The following is a 24,547-nucleotide window of genomic DNA, read 5'->3' on the forward strand; positions in this document are numbered from 1 at the left end:
AAGATTTTTACGAGTTAGTTTAGTAACTGCATATTAAAAATGTATGTATTATTAATTTACCCAGTGCTATAGTTACTTTGATATGGAATAATTACATGAAAACTCCCTACAAAGCACGGTATACATCAATGTTAAATAATATTCATCTTTACAAAAATCAGAATATTCAACATTTTAAAAATTTTTTGAGTTTCCATTTCAAAAATCATTTTTCTTCTAAAACAAAAGCAGCAAAAAAAAAAAGAAGAAGAATTTCAGAAGATATGTTTGAAAAAGATTACAGATACAATGTCCAGATTCCAAGATTCAGCAATGCTCTAAACTGAAAATAACAGTAACATTTAAAAAACCATTTTCAGGAATGTAGTGTTAATACCTCCAGGCTTAATAATGGCAAAACTGCCCTGGAGAAACCTATGGAGGAGTACCTGCATGGTGCCTTCCTGATACGGCCTGATCCTGGTTCACTGTCTCTCTGCAACAATCTATGTTGACCACTGAGAAACAAAGTGACTCTTTTTAACCAATTCAGACCTTCCTAAACTACTTATTAATAAATCTACAGGACTTGCCCTGGGTCACTGGTGGCCTCTAACTTGTTCTTAAAGAAGAAGGGAAGAGACAGCATTTGGAGGAAGAAAATAAGTAAAACTGTCCTACAGACCTGCAGAACTGCCAGAAAGTGCATTCGGAATACTGTCTCAAATATATTCAATAGTAATATAATTAAGTAAAAACACAAAGGATTAAAAACTTTGGACTTACCACCTCGTGCTGGGATCCTATTAAAAACATAAAAAAGAAACATTTTCAGATAACAGTACATGTATAGACAAAATTACATACATGATTTCTAAAGCACAAATATATTATTGAGGAAACCAATTCTCCATGCATATCTAATAAGACAAAGTGGTTTAATTTTACAGTCTGGAGTCACTTGAGACTCCTCAGTAATTTCTTACCATTGCAAAACAAATCCATTCGAATCTCCCTTTCAACATAAGGAACCAGGTAAAAAAATCAAAATACCTTTGGAAATCCCAATCTAATAGAACACACACTACTTAAATTATAAGTTATAAAGACCAAAACAAAAAAATGACATTGACTGTTTTTTAAATTGAAAGACCATGGGAAATCTGCACACTTACCATTCTGAGCTTCTTGACACCTTTTAATCCAAGCAATGAAATCAGCATCTGCACCTAGAAAGAACAAACTATAACAACACTCATCTGCACAACCTAACATACTCACTCAACAAATGCTGACTGCATACCTACTAGCTTACAAACACGGTTCTAGAAACTAGGGATCCAACAGTAAGTTAAGACAAAATCATCTGTCCTAATAGTGTGTAGCTATCCTTAATATTATAGCTACTACTTAGGTTTAATATTTATTTTGTTCATCCTGAAGAATTCTGATTTGTAAAAAATCAGTTTTAACCAGTCAACGTTATTGGTTCCTAGATACAGATAATCTCCATTTCTCCTCATCCCTTTCCTCTTAAAAGAGCTTCCTCTCACATAACAAAATCACACCTGAATCAGATCCCTAATATGCAGTTGGGGGAGGACCCCAGAAGCCTCTGTCCACCTGTCTGCTGTCTAATGCAGTTGCTTATCCAGTCTACTATTTCTTCAGCAGCTCTACTTATCATCATGCCTTCAACACCAAGAACCATCTTTATATTCTGCAGAGTTTTGTATCTCTAAGTATCTCCAAGTTCCTTGACAACCACTGACACTACATACAGTGAATCATAGTTCACTGCACAGACAGCAAGGCAAACATGTGCATAAGCAAATTATTTCTGAAGACTCAGGGCAATGACAGTATCTAAAAAGTCATAGCATCTAATAAATTATAATGTTAAGAAAAATTATTAGAAGTGATCATAATAAAAGTTTCCTAATTTAAGCTAACTGCAGGTATCATTATTCTGAAAAACACAAAGTTTAAAATTTCTTAAAATGAAATTTTCTAATTCATTAATTTATAGACAGAATTCAACTATACAGGCCTTAAAATACATACACACACATTATAGAGGTGAACATTTATATAAAAATTCTAAATGTGAAGAACCAATTATTCAAATAAATCAGTAAATAAGCTGATTCCTATCATACAAAGAGGGAAATAGGTAATATGGAGTTAAAAATTTTTTACCCTAATAAAACGGAAGCTGAACAGTTTAACATAAGATTTCCCTGGAATTAAAAGATGAATTTGATTTTAAATTAAATATCCTCAACAGAAAGTAAACCAAAGAGCAGACACCCTCTTCTGAGGCCACCTCTGAAATAATTCTAGGATAAAAGTCAATGGCATGATAAAAAAAAAAAAAAGAAATAGGGCTTAGAAATCTAAACATGAAGTGACTTATGTCTCATCAGGGTTTTCAAGTATGTAACAAGACACCAAGAAAACTGGACTCTAGAATTTGCGAAGTGTATACATGCTAACTTGGTAACTGAATAGCCCTATTATTCACATACCATGCTTGGGATAACCAAGTTTGAGAGTACCTCCTATTGCCTAGATCTCGTCTTTCCTCATTTGTAGGTTTTGTTTGCAAAGTTGGGCTTGTCACCCTTCTCAAGTAGGTACAGAGCAGAAATGCAAATATTCAAAGCAGTATATATTTTAGTGTATAAAGTATAATCATGTATGACTTTTGTATGAGGGTTTTCAACCTCAGCACTACTGACATCTGGGACCAGATGCTTCTGTTGTGGGGACTGTCTTGTTCAGGATGTTGAGCAGCACCCCTCACGAGATGTCAATGATATACCCCCCATCTACCAGTCAAGAGAGTCAAAAATCAGTGCAGACACTCCAAACATCCCCCATGGAGGAAAACCATCCCCAGCTAGGAACTACCACCTTAGACAACTGTGGTTAACACTCTATCATAAGATGGAGATAAAATGAGAGAACACAATTAAGACCATGTTGTCTGTAATTATCTACGAGATTACTGACAACATTTTGTATTTTGAAGATTTTTTTTGATACTTGGCTTTTAACAAGTTCTATATATTATACATAGATATCCACACTGTTGGGATAATTTTCATCTATTTCTCTCAAAAAGACAGTTTAGAAATTCACAATATTCTCAAAGTTCCATGTTTCTTCTATACCCTATCATACTTTACCCAAACTTACACTTCACCTCTCAATAAAAATCTTTGTTCTAAGATTTCCTTATCTTGGCAATCTGAATAACAACTTAAATAGACTTCAGAATGTGAGAGCAAGTTAAACTTTCACTTGTCCATTAGGAAAAACTAAAAAGCCAGACCAGTACTGGGAGTACACCGAGTGTTTAAACAGTTCTTTTGCTTCCAAGTTTTTCTGTGATTTAAATACTAAGAAAGGCCAATTTAATCAAATTTTAAGTAAACTCAAACTCTGCAATGAACATGAAATGTCATTAAGAGAGAAAAAAGTGTTTCTATAATTAACTTTAGATTATACTAACAAGATTCAGCTATGGTATTTAAGATACACAGATATAATGGACTAGTTTACTAACATACAATTATAATACTTACTATTTAATTTCTGTCCTTCTGTAAAAGTTTCTAGAGCAGCAGCATAGTTTTTTTCATGGTATTCACATATCCTGTATGAGCATATTAAAAACAAGCGCATACATAATAAGATCATGAAACATAGCTTTCTTTCTTAAAAAAAAAGTTTCTCTTTTAAAAGAATTTAAGCATGTTAATAAGCCAACAGATGTTCTAAAATACTCTACTATAACATCTGTGTGTGTGTCAGTCACTCAGTGGTGTCTGACTCTTTGTGACTCCATGAACCGTAGCCCGCCAGGCTCCTCTGTTCATGGGATTTTGCAAGCAAGAATACTGGAGTGGGTTGCTACTTTCTTCTCCAGGGGATCTTCCTCACCCAAGGATTGAACCCAGGCTTCTGCACTGCAGGCAGATTCTTTACCATCTGAGTCACCAGGGTAACATCTAATTCCCATTAAAAATGTGGAACTCATTTCAGAAGGAATTTATTAATCATACATACTTGCTTATTCCAAAATATAGTTACACTGAGGAATTAAAGAAGCTTCTGATTCTTAAAGAATAAAGTTACACTTATTAACAGAAACAAGCTGGGATATAAAGTACATAGACACAGTCATCTTTAAGTGTAGTCTGTACAGCTTAGGTGAGAAATAGATGTTCTCTAGTCAATTAAACACAGTAAATTTCAAATGATGACACAAAAAAGGGATTTGAAATATTCAGTTTCATCTATACCCTGCAGTTACTTCAATCATCACTATTTTAAACTATACACACACACATACAAACTGTATCTCACTACATACTGCAGTTAATAAAATAGAAGTAGGAAATATACCAAAAATTGAATCCTATCTCAGCTATAAAATGTATAAACACAGAGCTTACTATTTATATAAAGTTTACAGGGAGGGTAAGTTCAGGATGAGGGGACACATGTATACCTATGACTGATTCATACTGATGTATGGCAAAAACCATCACAATATTGTAATTATCTTCCAACTAAAATAAATATTTTTTAAAAAGGGGGGGAGCTTACAACAAATTCATTTAACCATATATAGTCCAGACCCCACAGGAAGAGTAGTTGCTGCCTACCCCTTTCTCAGCAGAGCAGTGGAACTATTTGGATTAAGTTCAAGCGATTTTTTTGCATCAGCAACAGCATCTGCAGATGAAAAAGTGGGTTTTTTGGTCAGGTACTTAAAAAATACTACACACAAAATTTGAATTAATTTTTAAGTTTTCAAGCTAGCGAAATGGACAAATGACTTTAAAATAAGAAAAGCTAATCTGAGATAAAATTACCTTCATACATTCCTACTGACCTAATCTTCAACCTCATTTCCTAATGAATAAAGCTCTGTATCACAAAGTCCAGATAATTTCATTAACATCATTCACATTGTTTGACTCAAGGTATTTACTTTTTCCCTACTCAGATTATCTATCCAGAATAATTAAAATTACAGAATATCGAATACATTTTTAATAGAACAAGAGAATTCATTCAAACGCTCTGTAAATTAGTAAATGTGATGCTATCCTTTATTAGCACATCCAAAACCAAAAATGAAATCTTACAAATTCTACACCCACTGCAGAAAGAATGGACAACCGTAAAATTTAAATGAGTGATGCGCAACATAATGCTTGTCATATTTTGGCTACTTCACCTTGCATGAAAGATCAAGTTAAAAGTCCTGGAAGATAACCTCTATTTTATTTGATTCACTGTATCTTGGGCAAAGTGTGTAAGTTACTTATGGAGACAATATACTTTGTAAGGAAAGTTACCACTGTAATTCCCAAGAAGAATGTGACAGTAAGCTCTTTGACAGTAATACTGTGCATCATCTGGTTTCTGCTCCAAAGCCTTAGTCAGCTCCTACAAATACAAACACGCTGAGTGTCAGTAAATGTTTTTTAAAAGTCACTGAACTCTACTTAAACATGATCTTTAATAAAATAACCTATTATCACAAGCTATTTGGAGGAAAGATAACAGGGAAACAAGCTTGGAGCCTTTCTATGCAAGAGGATCAATATCCCCTCTTCTCCCCTTGAAGGCCCACAATCGAATGTAATATCTATGCAAAGCACTTAGCAGTTTCCAGCCTACAGTAGGAACTCAATAAATGGTAATTATTATCACCTCATTTATTCTGAAGAGCTTAGTTGATATACATTGACCATCACTGATTTTCTCCTTCTAATTTGGAGAAGATTCAAAGACCATGTAGAATTTAAGATCCCTAGAAAACGTGAAGCTGTCCAATAATTTTTAAGAACTGAAAGTTAAATCTAGAGCTCAGGAGGTTAATGGAACCAATAAATACATAAGCAAGCTTACCTGGCCCTCTCCTATCCTCTTGTCAAAGGCCTAAGAAATTACAACATTCTGTCAAAAGCCCAGCCAGATACAGTATCTCATAAGTAGCTACTATCAACCGATCAAGAATTCACAGAACAATTAAAACTTCTGCCACTCTGGGCAGTCACAGTATGTGTTAGCTGGAACAATAATGATGCGAGAAGAGACAGCATGATCAGTGAGGCCAAGGACAAAAGCAGGCAGACAGGAAGGCTTTGATCCAGCAGCCATTTACCCACACATCCTAGGGATTCTGGTAGCTTTCTTAGTTAAGCAGAATTACTTCAACAGCCACACATGGGGCTCTGCTTAAACCCTGTAGTGTGATTCTCGCAAAGCAATGTATATTATACTTGGTAATCATATACCTACAATCCAATATACCTAAAATCTAAACCAATGTTTTACCATCTTAACCCCTATCACCCTGATTCAAGCAGTAATGAAAACTAGATCTTGTCACTATATCTCTGTTCAAAACTCTCCGATGCCTTACCAGCTGACTCAGAGCAAAGGCCCAAGTGCTCCAATGATCAGTTAAGGCCCTCCTTGACGGAACCCTCCCGTCTTTTATCTCATCTCTTTAAAACTCTTCTCCTTGTTCCACAACGGCCTCCTCGTTGTTCCTCAAACATCTGACCCTCCACCTTCTCACTACAATGCTCTTCACGCTACAGCGTGTGGCAAAAATCCATTCCCTCACATCCTGGTCAGGGACTGTGCCAGAGACAAGATTCAAGTTCACGTCTGTCTGACTCCAAAGCAAATTTTAACCACTATACACGGCCTCCTGGTAAAATTCCTTTACTCCAAGTTTCTTTCACAAACCATCTAACATCTGTATTAACACACTGGTTCCTAATGAAATACTTAAGCTAAAAACACCATCTTGCACTAAACTGTCAAGCAATTTGGAAAACAGCTGATGGCTTCTTACGTACCTACTCCCTAAATCAAATTTCCAACCTCTCCTCACCAAGAACAGGTATACTATAGGTCAAAAAGGCTGTCATATTATAACAACATCAGGCTCATCAATTCAAAAAGTATTTTTAAACATATATTTTGGAATAAACATAGGCCAGACACTGGAGGTTCACAGATGCATAAAATATTCCTTTTCTTAAGGAGTCAGGTATAAACTTTTGAATTTTGAACAACCCACTTGCAAATGACCTTTAAAAACACAAACTAATTGTTGGATAAGAAGAACCAACTAGGGTGATTAGGTTAAATAAGCAACTGACTTACTTCAGCGTTAATAAAAAAGAAAAAGTTACCCCAAATCACCGAACACAAACTGAACTTTATAACACACCGACTTGTACATCATGAATAAAACACAACAATAAATTTTTATTTTAAATAAGGAATATACAATATAATAAAGCCAAAAAAGGTTAAGTTAAAATAATCGTGCTGTCTGAACTACCTCTGACTTGGGGCATGTTTTCAGTGTTGCTACTGTTTCTGTGACAACAGCTGCTACTCACTGGCTGCTGACTGAAGGCAGGTATCATAAAAGGCAAGGACGGTGCCGACACTTGAATCACAGCAGCAAAAAGGCTATTTAACACAGACTTACATGAAACATATCCAAAGATGTAGTATTTCTCACATGAGTTATAGTTGAGCAATTTATCGTTCTCAAAAGTAATGAAATCTATTGAAGCGTAAAATATAATTACACTGAAATCTTTACCAGGATAAAGTACAGAAAATAAGTACCCTGATAACACAGAACTACAGGGCAAAAACTACTTTTTAAGGAATTAACATTGGGTAAGATTTCAATCTTGGAAAACTAACTTCCAAATCTTTAGGGCTTTAGGCCCTTTTAAAATGCTAACCAGAAAGGTAACTTGTTCAGATTAAAAGCAAAAGCCGACTGCTCAGACTGACCGCATGTCTGAAGGCCTTTAGCTCTAAGTGTCTCAGGCTACCTCCACTTTTCACTTTCTTTCAGTCACAGCTAATCCCCAATCATGGATAAACAAGAATACCAAGCCTTCTCCCTTCCAAAATCACATAATCATGTAGAACTGGCATGTTTTATTCCAACCTGCTATGCCCTCAACAAAGCTACCTGTGGTCAGCTACTTCAAAGTCAGCTCACAAACATTTAATTATATCATACACCTCAATCCTTACCCACTCCTCCAGAGGATCAGCTTCATGCCCTGAACCCAACACTCACTGCTTCGAAACTCGATAACCCGAGTAAGTTCATCTCTTGAGCCTAAGCTTCCTTGTTAGTAAAATGCACTGCACAGCTGTTCCAAGAATTACAGTAGGAATCATTTAATACACCTGAGTGCCTACCACATCGCAGGCACTACACTTAGAAGACAGTGGTAACCAGGTACACAAAACCCCTGCTCCCCTGAAGCTTACACTGGGGCCTCATTCAGATAAAGGAGTCAGAAAAGACAGGTTCCTTGAGAAGGTGACATTTCAGCTGAAATCTAAAGTGACGAGCATTTCTAACCACAACAATAAATAGTCAACAGAGAGGACATTCTAGGCAAAAGAACTGCTTCAAGTCCAAAGGCCCTGCACCAGGCCTGAGTCCGACACACCTGAGTAACAGAAAGAGAGCCAGTGGGGTGAAAACCTAGAAAGCAAGGCTCTCCAAGATGCCTACCTCAAGGGCCTCACCCTTGGACCTTACATTACTTGTCATTATAATCATCCTTTCCAGTGGTCCCAGTTAGTCCCATTTTACAAACAGAAGTCTGATCAAGAAGAGTGATGGCCAGAACTTTCCTGAAACCAAGATATGGTAGACCCAAGCAGTCTGATTCCACAGCCAGTGCTCTTAAGTACCGCTCATATTGGGCCTCAAAAGATACTTATAATCCCCATAAACGTTCTCTCTCTGCTGAATTGAGACTTCCTCTGCAAAGATTTATTTTTTTACTTCCCCAGCTGGCCTCTATTTTACTGTACCTGATACACCACTCCACTAGAGCATTTATCTTATATTCTAATGACTTGCTGACTTGCCTCTCTCTCCTCTAGACTGCAAACTCCCTCACTACAGTATTTTCATCTTTAGATTGCTGGCTCCCAGTACAGCCTTCTACACTAATATACATTGTTTAATGAAACATGTAATCAGCTTGATACACTTTCTCTTTATTCTTAATAGGATGGTGTTATATAAAAATGTGACATTTTACCTGCTATAATATCTAGTGACCTTAACTTCAAAACAGTTACTTTTAACCAGCCCTTGGGGAAAGCGAGGGGGAAACTGACTCTTTTCATCAAGGTTCCTGCCCTACTCATTATTACCAATTACCTAGTAATTAACATTCACCTGTTTAACTCAGTGAAAAGATCATCTCAAGATTTAAAAAGGACATTTCCTCCTAACACAGGCTGGTTCTTACCATGACCATCCTCCGACTCTGGGTTTCTGACTCAGGTCCACGGCAGGTCCTGAGAATTCACATTTCTAACAGACTTCCAGGTGATGCTCCTGCAGAGGGTCTGGGGTAACACGTGGAAACCACGGCAGCACCAGACTGGGAGCAGGAGTCTCCTATCCTCGGGCCCCTGTCCTGCCTCTCCCTGGCTGTCCACACCTGCCTGATGGCTCATCTGCATTTCCTTGGGTCTGTTTCCTGCTGTAAAAAGGAAGGGTGAGGGGTACCGGCCTACAGGAGCCGTAAGTACGTTCAGAAAAATCTGCAGCGGGGAATTCCCTGGCGGTCTTCACTTGCACTGCAGCAGGTATGGGTTCCATTCCTGGTTGGGGAACTAAGATGCCACATCACGTACTGCCCGCCCCCCTAAGAGGAAAGAAAAAGAAAATCTGAGGGAGGGGGCATCCAAGAATTTGCATTTCTAAGGAATTCCTCAGTGATGCTAACGCTGCTGGTCCAAGAACCACACTTTAAGGACAAATGTACTAAAGCTAACCACACACCTATACTATGCAAATTCACTCCTAGAAAGAAAAAAAAATTGCACTCTTAAAAGAAAGGAGTGCATGTGTTCAGCAAAATACATGTATAAGAAAATTCACATTGGTTTTAGTCATACTAGCTAACAACTAGAAATATCCCAAATGTCCACTGTTAAACAGTGCTATATTAATACAGTGAAATACTACACAGCAATGAAAAAGAATTATCCCTTCCCATAAACTTATGGATGTATCTCACATAATGTTTAAAGCAAGAGAGAGTAGCTACACTCAATTAAGCATGATGCTGTTTGATACTGTATGATACTGTTTGTATGAAGTCCAAGGAAAACTAATTGATGGTGATGGAGTTCAGAACAGATGGGTAAGAGGAATTATTGGCTGGGAAGAAACTTTAGATTTGTGTTACATACCACACGTCAACACATAATTTTAAAAGTAAAATAAGTCAGATGTAAAATGACAAAGAATCCAGTATATTAATATTTTTTAATAGTAACTATTATATAAACTAGATTTCCAAAGGAGGCACAGGGCCTAAGAGGACCATACAAATGCAGACTCTGAAAACAGATACTGAGCTGAAATAAGGAACTGTGGAGAAAAATTCAGTGCCTCTGGTAACATTGTTCTAACAGTGACCCCAGAAGAATCACTAGAAAACATCCCAGCACAGGAGTAATCAACCGCTTGATTTTAAGGTCTTCATATCCCAACCCCCCAAAAACCATAGTTCAAGCTACAGATAAAAGGCACCGATGGATTCGGCCCCGGCTTCCTTTCCACCTCCTCTCACTCCGTCCATCCCACTCTAACCAAACTGGGCTTTCTTGCTGCTCCCTGTTTAGGCCAACTTCACTCCTACTTTAGGATCTTGACACTGGCTCCTCTTCCTGCCTGAAATAACCCTTCCGCAGGGGTTCCAAGCTCGCTCCCTCCTGCCTCTTCTCAAATGTCACCTCCTCTACTAACCATGAGTCAACTTCTTTCAGAAATCACAGCCAAGAGAAAGGTTCTCTTGCCTCAAATCCCTAACCTTACATCTGTTAGATTAGAACAGCAAAACAAAGTCTCCTCTCCTTTTAAGCTTCAAAACAAGAAACCCCTGGTTCATTTTGAGACCCACTGCATCACGTATAAGCTTAGGCTCTCTGTATTACTTCAAATTATTACTTAACTCACTCTTTTGGTTTCCTTTGCAGCTTTATAGCCTTTCACTGCACACAAAGTGCTTTGTAAGTCATTTAACTGTATAAATTAAGACTTTAATCCATAGCAACCAATGCCTTCCACATAGCAGCGCCCCCCCCCCCCAAGAAACTGTTTTGAGAAATAAAACAAATGAGTGAATAATGAACAGAAATAGGGACGCCTGGAAATTTTCAGGCACACAAGGGGAGAAGGTTTCTGTCCTCGTGGTGTGAGTTCAGACAGGCACTCAGCACCTGGTACTTAAAAATAATCAAGGATGACCGCCAAACGAAAACCCGAATGAACAAACATCGAACTGAGATTTCACTTTTTGTTCTAGTCACAAATGCCATTAAAAAAAAACAAGCCCCTTGAGGCCCACGATGCAGGTTAACTCTACCCCTAAGACAGAAGAAGGTTACGCTACGGAGCTCCAAGGATGCATAAAGGGACCAGGGGTGGAAAGGGGACACGACGAAGGATCTAACGTAACCAGGCCGCCGCGGGGCAGAAAAAGAAGGGGCGGAGGCTGTCAACATCGGAGGTTGACCCAAAGGAGAAGCAGCGGCCCCGACCCCCGGAAGACAGAGCCGGGAGGAACCCGACGCGACCGCCTGCCCCGGGGCAAAGGCTGTCTCACCTCTAACGCCGCCTGGGGGTCCTGCTCGATGAGGGCATCTGAGAAACTCCGGAACAACCTGCCAGGAAAAGAACGACTTCAAGAAGGGCTCACGAACCAAAGAAAGGGGCGGGGGGATGCCAATTACACCAAAGAGAAGGAAAAACACGCACCTCGCGGCCGCCGCAGGGCCCGCCGCCGCCGCCGCCATCTCTAATCGTCAGGGTTCCCGCTGCCGGAGCTGCTCTTCCCGGGGTTACCAGCGCCGCCACCGCCGCCGCCCAAGGGGGAAACTTCTGGAGAATCACCCACCGAGCTTCCGTCCTAAGTAGCCAACGAGCAGCCGCGCAGCGTGCTGAAGGGAGGAGGGAGAGGAGGCGAACCGCGGGCGCGGGGCGGGCTGGGACCTTGGAGGACCGACTCTCCGGACCCCGCCCCCCCACCCCCGGCCGCTGACCGACCGCGCAGGCCCCGCCCCACCGCAGCCATGGTTACGGAGGCCGCGGCGGGCCACGCTCGCTCTCGGTCCTAGTGCGCGCGCGCACTACCCGAGAGCCTCCGCGCGCGGTAATTCAGTAGGACCCTTGGACCATACAGTTACCCTCACGAACCTGTGGCGTTTGGGAGACGTTTGTACGTTTGTCAATTACACACGGCACGTCGAGCTCCATTTTCCCCTATGGCTCTCATCATGGCTCCCCAGAGGCAGCCACGGCTCTCGCGACCCGTGACGCTCTCGGCTACGTGTTCTTTTCCGGGAGCCACTTCCGGGGGGTGGCCCGTTGACGCCGGGATCCTGGCGCCGGGAGCCCTGAGGGCCTCGGGCTCGCCGGGAGTCGCTTTGCCTTCACACTGGCTAGACTGGAGTTAACGCCTTTTGATTCCGGTTCAGGCGGACCGCTCGGTTCCCCAGAACTTCACAGGCTGAGGCTTTCTCCCCATTTGACTTCCCAGATACAAGAAAAACGTGTTCGATCCGAAGGCGCTGAAGGGAGAAAGGGAGCCTGAAGTTTTTCTCAGTGCCACTCTACTTTCCACTCAGCGGGTCCGACCCTCCTCCCTCAGTGCCCCTCGACCCGTGCAATTCCAACAGAAGAAACTTAGAGCTAATTCCACCGCGGCGGGAGCCGGGGAGCAGGAAGGCGTGGGAGTGAGCCGCCCGTTCATAGAGACGAACAAGGAACTGAACTGGAGTATCTGCTCCATCCGAAATCTAAACTTAAAGTCCGGGGATTCAGTGGTGGTAACACCCTCCAGTTTTGTTCTAAAGGCTAAAAATGAAAGGGCAGTAGTCATTGATGTGATAGCAAGAAGGGACACAACTGAATATAATGTATACGGATGGAGTCCTCATAGGTTGTAAAACTGAGCCTCAGTCTGGTAAGAAGACTAGTGGAAGGAAAGGGAAAAGGCAATTCAGACAGAATAGGATGCGTGTTAGAAAGTGATGATGTGAACTCAAATTGTAGAGCCAAAATTCAAGCTAGAAGCAGACTGGAGAGGTAGGTACATGCTAGGTCATAAGGACTAGGTGTACTCCGCTGAGAAGTTTGAATGGAATTCACTTAAAGATGCTAAACCATTATAGGATTTTTACTCGAAAAAGGCATTAACGGTTAAATTTACATTTTTGTTTGTTATTCTGTCTGTACTATGGAAGACACACGACTGGACAACAACAATAGAAGAATGATTAAAGGGAACAGAACAGTTGTTGGGAGACAACTGCTGTACTGCAGGCCAATGTGTGCTCACTGCTCAGTGGGGTTTGACTGTTTACGTCGCCAGGGACTGTAGCCGTCCAGTCTCCTCTGTCCATGAAATTTCCCAGGCAAGGATACTGGAGTGGGTTGTCACTGCCCTCTCCAAAGGATCTTCCCCACCCAGGGATCGAACCCAGGGCCCCTCCATTGGGAGGTGGATTCTTCACCCCTGAACCAAAATGTCTCTTAAATAGGTCAGTGATTGTAGGGTATGGTGAGAATAACAAATAATTGAAGTAAAACTGGATTTGCTGATCTTTCTTTTTTGTGATCAATACTCTTTGTGTCATACGTAAGGCTTTGCCTGCTTCAAAACCATGAGATTAGTTACCTGTGTTTTCTTAAATGCTTTACATTTTTACCTTTCACAGCCAGATTTATTCATTTTTACAAAAGGTTTGAAGTCAGGATCAAAATTCCCCTCCCCCCACCTCTATGGATATCCAATTGACCCAGACCTATTTACTGAAAAGACTGTCATTTGCTCTTTCCCCCAGTAAATATTAATGGCACGGTTGTTGTAAAGTAGATAACCAGATATATGAGGGTCTATTTCCAGGTTCTCATGCCACTGGTCTGCTAACCATGTCCCACACTATCTTAATTAATGTAGCTTTGTAAGTCTTAAAGCCCTATAACTTTTTCAGTATTGCCATGGTAATCTTGGCTAGTCAAAGTCCTTTGTATTTACATTATTTTATACATTTTATAAAACTTATTTCCATTTGATTATAAATTTTAGAATGAACCTGTCGATTTCCAAAAAATTATAAAAACTACTAGGATTTTAATTGGCCTTACATTGGATCTATAGATCAATTTATTTGGGGGAAACTGACATCCTAGTATTTTTTAAAATTGAAATATAGTTAATTATGGTGTCATGTTACTTTCTGTTGTACACAGGTGATTCAGATAGATAAATATTCCTTTGCATATTTTTTCCATTATAGTTTAGTACAAGATGTTGAATATAGTTCCCTGTGCTGTACAAGCAGTTTGCTTTACATAGATGGTAGTTTGGATCTGCTCATTTTTCCTTCCTCCACTTTCCTCTTTGGTAACCATAATTTTGTTTTCCATGTCTGTCAGTGTCTGCTTTTTAAATAAGGTCATTTGTATCATATTTTAGATTCCACATATAAGTGATGCCGTATGATATTTGTCTTTGCCTGACTTCACTTAGTAGAGTAATCTGTGTAGACCTGTCCATACTGCTGCAAAAAAAATGGCATTATTTCGTTTTCTTTTATGGCTGAGTAGCGTTCTATTGTATATCTGTATACCACATCTTCTTTATCTATTGATCTGTCAATGGACATTTTGGTTGCCTCCATTTTTTCTTTCTGACATCTTTGTATTTCTTCCAATCCATGAATGCAATATACTTCTCCATTTAGTTAAGTAGTCTTTAATTTCTCTTGGCAGTGTTTTGTAGATTACAGTGGAGAGGTTTTACCTATCTTTCATTATATTTATTCATGGGTATTTGGGTTTTTTTATGCTTTTTAAATGGCATTTTAAGTTTTTAATATTCTATTTGTTTGTTGCTAGTATTTGTTAAAACACTGCTGATTTTTACATATTGACCTTATAGTCAACAATCTTGGTAAGTTCATTTATTATTTTTTATATGTAATTTCCCTTATTATATAATATTTTGTAGATTCTTTTAGAATTTCTGTCATTTCACTGTCTTGTCATCTGTGAATAGATGGGTAAACATTTTCCTATGCAGGCATTATACCTTTTATTTTTCTTGCTGGTTGTCACTGGTTTGGATGTCTACTATAGTGTTGAATGGAAGTAGTGATGATGGACTTCCTGTCCTCGTTGTAACACTTAGGAAGAAAGCATTCAATATTAAATGCTTTTTCTGCCTTTATTGAAGTGACCATGTGTATTTTTCTTTAGTATGTTAATGTTAATTAGTTTGGTTGGTTTTCGGTTGTTCTCAAAATGGCCAATATGCATATGAAAAGAAGTTCTACATCAATAGCTGTATCAAGGGACAGTAAAATAATAATTTGGTACTAAACACTCCCACCAAAATGGTTTAAATTAAAAGGAGTTCCAGTGCCAAGCACTGACAAGGATATGGAGCACCTATAACTTTCATATATTGCTAGTAAGAGTGTAAATTGGTATTGCTACTTTAGAAAATGTTGACACTATCTACTAAAGCTAGTCATACACATACCATCTTGCCCAAGAATTTTACCAGTAGGCATCTGTCCAAGAGAAAAGAATTCTTACGATCATGTACAAGAATACTGATTGTAGCATTACCAACAAAAACTGGAAATAATCTAAAAGTTCTTTCGCAGAAGAAAACTACTACAGAGCAAAGACTCAGAATAAATTATCAGTACACACAACAATATGGATGAACCTCACGAACATAATATTGAGTTAAAGAAGCCAGACAGAGTATATCCTGGTTGAGTCCCATTTATATGAAGAGAAGAAACATTGTGAGGGACGTCAAAGAATGATCTTGTGGCTGGGAAGGGCCCTGAGAATGACTTCTTGATGTGGGAAATGCTATACATCTTGACTAGAATGATAATTAGATTAATGATGCAGGAGACCCAGGTTCAATACCTGGATCAGGAAGATCCCCTGCAGAAGGGAATGGCTATCCACTCCAGTATTCTTGCCTGGAGAACTTCATGGATAGAGGACCCTGGTGGCCACAGTCTATAGCGTTGCAAAGAGTCAGACACAACTGAGTGACTTTCATTCAGCTGTCAAATTTTTCGAGTTACACATTTATGGCAGAAAGTGAAGAAGAACTAAAGAGCCTCTTGATGAAAGTGAAAGAGAAGGGTGAAAAAGCTGTCTTAAAGCTCAACATTCAGAAAACGAAGATCATGGCGTATGGTCCCATCACTTCATGGCAAATAGATGGGGAAACAGTGGAAACAGTGGCTGACTTTATTTTTGGGGTCTCCAAAATCACTGTAGATGGTGACTGCTGCCATGAAATTAAAAGACGCTTACTCCTTGGAAGGAAAGTTATGACTAACCTAGACAGCATATTAAAAAGCAGAGACATTACTTTGCCAACAAAGGTCCGTCTAGTCAAGGCTGTGGTTTTTCCAGTAGTCATGTATGGATGTAAGAGTTGGATTATAAAGAAAGCTGAGCGCTGAAGAATTCATGCTTTTGAACTGTGGTGTTGGAGAAGACTCTTGAGAGTCCCTTGGACAACCAAGGAGATCCAACCAGTCCATCCTAAAGGAGATCAGTCCTGGGTGTTCATTGGAAGGACTGATGTTGAAGCTGAGACTCCAATACTTTGGCCACCTGATGCGAAGAGCTGACTCATTTGAAAAGACCCTGATGTTAGGAAAGATTGAGGGCAGGAGGAGAAGGGGACGACAGAGGATGAGATGGTTGGATGACATGACTGACTCAATGGACATGAGTTTGGGTGGACTCTGGGAGCTGGTGATGGATGGAGGCCTGGCGTGCTGTGGTTCACAGGGGTCGCAAAGAGTTGGACACGACTGGGCAACTGAACTGAACTGAACACATTTAAGATTTGTGCACTTTATACTTCAATAAAATAGGGAAAAAAGACAAAAACAAAATCAGCAATGAACAATCAATTTGAAATTTTAAAAATGATATTTGCAATAGCATTAACTATTAAATACTGAAAATTAAACCTGACAAAAGATGTACAAAACATATACATTGAGAATTACAAAATGTTGCTGAGAGATATCAAGAACACTTAAACAAATGGAGAAATATTCTATGTTCATGAATGTGAGACTCAATATTAAAATGTCAGGTCTTCCCAAATTGATCTATTGATTCAACCTGATATAAGTCGACAAACTGGTTCTGAAATTCAAATGGAGATGTAAAAGACTCAGAATGGCCAAGTTACAGGGTTGGAGAATTAACACTAGCTGATTTCAACACATCCACCTTGTGTGTTGGTACAAAGACAGACAAATCAGTAGCAAAGAATAGAGAGTCCCTAAGTAGACTCATGAATATATACAACTTATTTGCAACAAAAGTCCGAAGGTAATTCAGGGCAGAAAAGATTGTTGAATAAGTTAGTCTTCTCAGACTTTTCAATTGAACAGGTTGATCTTTTCAACAAATTTGATGCAAAAAGGAAAAAAAAAAAGTGAACTTCAATTCATACCTTGCATCATCTACAAAAACTAACTTAAAATGGATTATGGACCTAAATGTTAAAGCTGTAAAACTTCTAGAAAAAACATGTCTGTGTTTCTCTCTGTAAGAGAAACCCAAGTAAGATGGTAGGTGTTGCAAGAGGCATCAGAGGGCAGACACACAAACCATAATCACAGAAAACTAGTCAATCTAATCACACGGACCACAGCCTTGTCTAACTCAGTGAAACTAAGCCATGCCGTGTGGGGCCACCCAAGACAGGCGGGTCATGGTGGAGCGGTCTGACAGAATGTGGTTCTCTGGAGAAGGGAATGGCAAACCACTTCAGTATTCTTGCCTTAAGAACCCCATGAACAGTATGAAAAGTATTATAGTATAATCTGCCCAAATGAGAGAAATTAAAGGGCTCTCTGGGAATTCTCTGGTGGTCCAGTGATTAGGACTCCATGCTTCCCTGCTGGGGGCCTGGGTTCAATCCCTGGTTGGGGAAATAAGATCCCTCATAGTTCATTGTGTGGCTAAAAATATATATTTAAAAAATAAAAAAAGGGCTCTGTGACAGTAGTGGGGAATTTTTAGGAACTCAGAGAAAGCTCTGAGAGGAAGTAATATCTAAGCTGAGGCCTGAAGAACAGATGGGTGTTAGCCAAATAGAATGAGAGCAATGGTACCAAGTGGGGTGACAGCATGTGCAGAGGCCCAGGAAGTAAAGGGGGCACACAGAGTTGGGAAGTACAGCCCCATCAGACCCTCTAATCTCGTGTTCTCATTTTCTGTTTTCCCCCTCACCCATCCAATCACCAAGCTGTGTATCCCACAGAAATCTGGGTTTGCCCTGAAAGAGGGAATCAGTCATTCTTTGGGGTAGCCAATCACATAAACTGGTAGTTAACACAAGGAGTCAAGGAAGGACTTGCTTATTCTCTCAGGACGAAGCAGCGCTTGTTTCAAGATCAGATTTTTGAAGCAGTAGAGACAGCGGTACCGAGTTCAGTGTTCAGGCGCTTTGCCAACAGTGGCTACAGGTAGACCAGTTGTGCAGTACAGTTTTGTGATTTGTTCTTAGCTGTGTGACTCAGATTGACCTTGATTCTCTGGCCTTTCTACTCTGTGAACTGCACAATATTCTTCTGATGAAGTTTCTTTTATACTGAAAACCAGAATCCATCTCTGTTGCTAAAAACCAGGAACCGAAACTGACAGTTAGGTGTTCGGAAGTGTGATGCTACAGAACAGATTCTGGTATGTATAACCAGGCAGATGAAAGAGGCAGGATGGGGGACACTGAAGACACAACACCCAAGGGGAGAGGGTGGCCCTGAGATAGGACATCAAGCTTACACCATCAAGAAATGTATGCTAAAGCTGAGACGGCTTGGGAAGAGATTTCTCCCCAGTGCTCATACGAGGTGTGGCTGTGGAAGACAAGAAACCAGGGAGACACAGCTGATCTGAAAAAGAGGACTGCATCACCTCAAAAGGTCCCGGTCATGAAACTGGGTCAAGTAACTGGATGAGGCTTTGGCTGATCTCACAGCTCCAGGAAACATGAGAGAAATCCTGTTTCCTGTAGGTGTGAGCATTTTTGGAAGTAGATGCATGGGCTCCATCATTCCTCCCTTATTCCTTGCTGTGGAGCCCAATTGTGCTTGACCGCCTAGCTCCCCAACACATTGACTAACTCATCTGTGGTAATCCTGCATCCTTGCCCAGCGGTGGTTAGCCTTAAGGAGTATATGACCAACCTAGCTCTGAAAAGATGGCTGCTCAGGGTGCTCTGGGAAAGGTTTCCTTACTGATAAACAGAAACACAGAACTACTGTAGATATCTTGCATCCATAGCAGGAGCCATTCTGGAAGCAAACCCCAAATAATAGGATGGTAAAGCAGAAAGAGGGAAGCAAGCTGGTTGCTCAGGATCACTACTGCGCTCCTGAATTAGCCAACTGGGAAACCTCCTAACGAGTTTTGTACTGTTTAATAACTGTGAATAGGGTTTTTCATTCCTTGCAATTAAAAGCATCCCAAACCTACCTGTGGAGAAGGCAATGGCAACCCACTCCAGAACTCTTGCCTGGGAAATCCCATGGACAGTGGAGCCTAGTAGGCTGCAGTCCATGGGGTCGCGAAGAGTCAAGACACAACTGAGCGACTTCACTTTCACTTTTCACTTTCATGCATTGAAGAAGGAAATGGCAACCCACTCGTGTTCTTGCCTGGAGAATCCCAGGGATGGGAGCTTGATAGGCTGCGGTCTATGAGGTCACGCAGAGTCGGACACGACTGACATGACTTAGCAGCAGCAGCAGCAAACCTACCTGATGGTATGATTTGGAGAGTAAAATTTGAAGATACTTGTACTGGGATCCAGAAGAGGTGAGACCAAGGGGAAAAAAAGAAAAGGTGAGACCATGCAGGCCCTCAACTCCATCTGACGACTGTAAAGAACCACTGAATGGCCAAGTATAATTAAATATATATCTATTTCTATCTATTTATTAATATGTTCACCTGTTGGGCTGGAGAAGAATGCACTGAAGAGGGACAAGGTGAAGACACAGAGACAGAGAACAGTGATCTTTAGATAAAACTCGGGAGAACTCTGGCCTTTGAGAGTCTCTGGAGCAGCACTAAGAAATGATTATGAAGGTAAGAAGAGGACAGGAAAGAGTCGGCACAAAAGTAAAGGCAATAGAGAGTTGAAGAAACAGTGAGTTTTAAAAGGTTATCAAATATTGGAAAGGTCAAAAAAGAGAATTGGCAATATGGAAATTGATGGCTATTTAGTGACCTTTGCAACAGTAATTTCAGGGTAATAGGGTAAATGAACTACTACAGAGGGTTAAGAATGAATGGACTAAATGTCCATCAACATGTGAAGGGATAAAGAAGATGTGGTACATTATATACAATGGAATACTAGCCGTCAACAAGAATGAAATAATGCCATTTGCAACAACGCAGATGGACTGAAAGATTGCCATAGCAACCAAAGTCAGTCAAAAAGAGGAACACAAGTACCTTATCGTATCGCTTACATGTTGAATCTAAAATATGGTAAAAACCAGCAACATCTACAGAACAAAAACAGACTCACAGATAGAAAACAGACTAGTGGTTGCCAAGGGGGAAGGGAGCAGGGGAGGGGAAGAGCGGCAGTTTGGGATTAGCAGAGGCAAGCTACCCATTATAGAATGGATAAACAACCAGCTCATAATGGATCGTATAGGAAAGTGTTTTCAATATTCTGTGACATAACGCAATGGAAAAGAATATAAGAAAGTGTATGTATATATTATAGTATATATATACTTTATATATATATATATATATATACTTTATATATATATATATATATATATATATATATACACACTTTGATCACCCATCTCCCCAGTACACATATACATATACTAGGTTTGATGAAGAATGGAAAGTTGTAGAAAAACAGTGGACAGAAGGGTATAAGCTAAGGGTAGTAAACAAGAAAACCAGTGAGGCCTGCTCCTTCACATTTTTCTCTGCTTCCATCTTCAGAGATAAGAATGCTCCTTTCAAAACCATATTTCAAAAAAATATTAAGTGACATGAAGAAATGAATAAGTGGAAGTTACTACTAGGTATAGAGACATTACTTTGCTGACTAAGGTCCGTCTAGTCAAGGCTATGGTTTTTCCTGTGGTCATGTATGGATGTGAAAGTTGGACTGTGAAGAAAGCTGAGCACTGAAGAATTGATGCTTTTGAACTGTGCTGTTGGAGAAGACAATTGAGAGTCCCTTGGACTGCAAGGAGATCCAACCAGTCCATTCGGAAGGAGATCAGCCCCGGGATTTCTTTGGAAGGAATGATGCTAAAGCTGAAACTCCAGTACTTTGGCCACCTCATGCGAAGAGTTGACTCACTGGAAAAGACTCTGATGGTGGGAGGGATTGGAGGCAGGAGGAGAAGGGGACGACAGAGGATGAGATGGCTGGATGGCATCACTGACTCAATGGACGTGAGTCTGAGTGAACTCCGGGAGTTGGTGATGGACAGGGAGGCCTGGCGTGCTGTGATTCAGGGGGTAGAAAAGAGTTGGACACGACTAAGCGACTGAACTGAACTGAACTAAACTGATAGAGGTATTGGATTGAGATTTTCATTTTCTTACATTTTTCTGTTTCTATGTTTTCTGAGTTTAACAATTAACTGATCTAATTTCTAATTAGAAAACTTGTTTTTTTAAGTGTGTTTAGTATTATTGATGGGAATATTTTATTTTCTAATTTTTGGAGCCTGGTAACCCATGGTGTCATGTCTGGAAACTGCCATTTGGCATTGTAGAAAGGAAAACTGAGAAGATAACATTCTGCAAATCTTATCTGACTATTATATAAACATTTAGTAACATTGTTATACTAGTAACATTTTGTATTAAGAAACACTAGCTTGAAAACAAAAAACAGAATTTTTACATGATTTATTTAATAATAAACCAATTAAAGATACAAAAACGTTTAGAGGATTCCAAAATTTAAATTTTTGTTTAAATACAAATTCACTCTGTAATATGAAAACATATAACATTAGACCTCTAAACACAATGATTTTTTCATCTACAAAAATTGCTTTTTGCTATACTAAAAAATTTGCAGGAAACAATTTTTCTTGTGAAATTAAATGTACATTATTTACAGGTGAAAAAGTAATCTAAAAGTAATCTAGAAACATGGATATATAATGTATATTATCTTTGTATGTAATTCCCCCTCCCCCACTCCCAATAAAAAAAAAAGATCCAAAATATAAAGCAATTACGGTTTTATTGCAATTGACTACTCAGTCAGATTAGCCAAGGCTTGGTTGCTTTCTGGGCCCTTAAAGAGCCCTGACTCTTTCAGAATAGCAGTATATCATTTAGCACTCAGAACATAAGTTTACTAGTGGATCACAGTGCACAGGGGCCTAAACAGTTAAGGAACAAACTATTTAGGAAGAATTCAGGTTCATAGCAGGTCTTACAGATAATAGAAAAATGAATTTTGTAGGACCATTAATTTTCTGTAATATTTTAGTTATATTTACATTAGGAGATAAGCTGATAATGTTTTAATTGATACTAACTGATAAATTTGATAAATTGATAAAATGTAGGAGTTAGAATCATAAAATTTAGAACTAGATGGGAAATTGGAGAACTAGATAGGAACTAGATAGGAGTTGGAGTCTAATCCAATACACCATTGCTCTTAGGAGGCCCAGAAGATCAAGTGGCTTGCCCAAGGTTACACAGCTAGTCAGCAGGGGAACCACTCTTAGGCTGATGCTTTTCTATTATCCTGCTTCTGAAACAGGTTCAGCCCTATCACGGGCACATTTCGGTTTTTAAAGTTATATTTTACATAGGCATAGCTCAACATAGAGTGCAACAAACTAAAGTCGATCTAAGTGAAATCATAATTTTAACAAAGCATAAAATAGGTGTCTTGCATTTCAAAGAGTCAAGACTTAACCTTTGATACGAGTGGAATGAAAACAGCTCCTATATAAATTTCCTGATGTCTTACATTTAAGTATTGTATTTACAAAAGAATCAGAAAAGCTAATGCAGTATAAAATTTAAAATGGTGCTTGTAAAATGCTTATCATATAACCACTGAAAAAAAATCTCAAAAGAATGTCTTCATAGTATAAAATGCCTGTTCCTTCACAACTGAATTCTGAAACATTTGGAGAACAAACAGAAATATCTGGGTTTTCCCCCCTCATCTAACAAATTCAAAATTAACTGTTACTAATTTTTAACAAGTAACTACAAAATGAGGAAAGTTTGGAGGATTTATCTTAGAATCAATAGTTTGCATACAATCGAAAATGTTCAGTTAAAAACCAGCCATCTGTAATTCCTTTGGCGTCTTCCTCAGAAGGAGCTGGGCTCCAGTAGTTCGTTTTTCACAGCTGCCTGAGAAGGAAATCCATTGGACACCACCATCACGTAAGGCTGTGGCTGCTGCTCAGCGTCTTCAGTGCCTTGTTCCTCATTATCTTCAACCTCCTTTTTCACTTCTTCCTGTATGTGAGTTTTTGCTTCTTGAGCTTTGATAACTGAAGTGATTACAGTGCCAGGTGGGTGAGCAACCAGCTGTGAACTGTGATGAGAAAAGGTCACCATGGGCGTGGTAGCACTGAAGGACGGCGACGAAGCCGCGCTGACGGTTCCGTTGCAGACGGGCGGGACACTGCTGGTGAGGACCTGCTGCACGTGGGCAGGGCTCAAGACGATGGAGGGAGGGGAGCCCGGCTTCTGCGACTGGAGCACCACGTTTTCTTTGAGGACTGTCATGGGCTGTGAGGATGGGATGGCTTGTAAGATGAATTTCTGAGATCCAGCAGCTGACGATGGATCTGCGCTGGCTATCACTGTTGTGATTGGCACTGTCTGGAGTGTTACCGTGTGCAAATGCTGATTCCCAGGAGATACCACCACTGGAACTTGGGCTGGAGTCTGTATGGTCCTATTGAGATTACGAAATAAAAGTGAGGAAATAAGCATATTCTACATTATTGAAAACAACACTTGACAAGTCACTTGAACAAAACACGAGTTATTCATTTCAAATGCTCCTTCCCGTTATTGCCAACGCAACAAAAACATTGTGCCAGACCCAGCATTAAACACTGCACATACAGAAATGGCCAACAAAAAACTCTCAGTCCATTAACTATAATGCCATCTGTGAAAAAAAAGTCTGTATAAAGCACTACATTAACACAAATGGGGAAGCAATTTTTTGTTGAAGGAGGATATCAAAATGTTTCCCAAGGAAGTTATACATAAGCTGCCTGACTTAGGAATATATATATATATATATATATATATATATATATTTTTTTTTTTTTTTTCCTGCACCATGCAGCTTGTGGGATCTTAGCAACCTGACCAGGGATCAGTTCTGGCCTTTGGCAA

At 39.7% G+C, this 24,547-nt stretch overlaps 2 protein-coding genes across 3 annotated transcripts in view; both read right to left on the reverse strand.

Moving 5' to 3' along the window:
- Positions 1–12,386, reverse strand: part of SUGT1 (SGT1 homolog, MIS12 kinetochore complex assembly cochaperone) — a 40,751-nt gene extending 28,365 nt beyond the window's left edge. Inside the window, exons 1-8 of the mRNA XM_052650077.1 lie at positions 12,287–12,386; positions 11,849–12,030; positions 11,697–11,754; positions 5,355–5,445; positions 4,656–4,725; positions 3,570–3,640; positions 1,155–1,208; positions 766–782 (exon numbers count right to left, since the gene is read on the reverse strand). Coding sequence (XP_052506037.1) covers positions 766–782; positions 1,155–1,208; positions 3,570–3,640; positions 4,656–4,725; positions 5,355–5,445; positions 11,697–11,754; positions 11,849–11,886 — 399 coding nt within the window. The 5' untranslated portion in view covers positions 11,887–12,030; positions 12,287–12,386. The remainder of the gene's footprint in view (positions 1–765; positions 783–1,154; positions 1,209–3,569; positions 3,641–4,655; positions 4,726–5,354; positions 5,446–11,696; positions 11,755–11,848; positions 12,031–12,286) is intronic.
- A 10,261-nt stretch (positions 12,387–22,647) lies between these two features.
- Positions 22,648–24,547, reverse strand: part of ELF1 (E74 like ETS transcription factor 1) — a 60,299-nt gene continuing 58,399 nt past the window's right edge. For both annotated transcript variants that reach the window (XM_052650157.1, XM_052650156.1), the window contains exon 8: positions 22,648–24,095. In XM_052650157.1, the coding sequence (XP_052506117.1) occupies positions 23,501–24,095 (595 nt within the window). In that variant the 3' untranslated portion in view covers positions 22,648–23,500. The remainder of the gene's footprint in view (positions 24,096–24,547) is intronic.

Source organism: Budorcas taxicolor, chromosome 12 (genome assembly GCF_023091745.1).
Source record: "Budorcas taxicolor isolate Tak-1 chromosome 12, Takin1.1, whole genome shotgun sequence".
Classification (NCBI taxonomy): Eukaryota; Metazoa; Chordata; class Mammalia; order Artiodactyla; family Bovidae; genus Budorcas; species Budorcas taxicolor.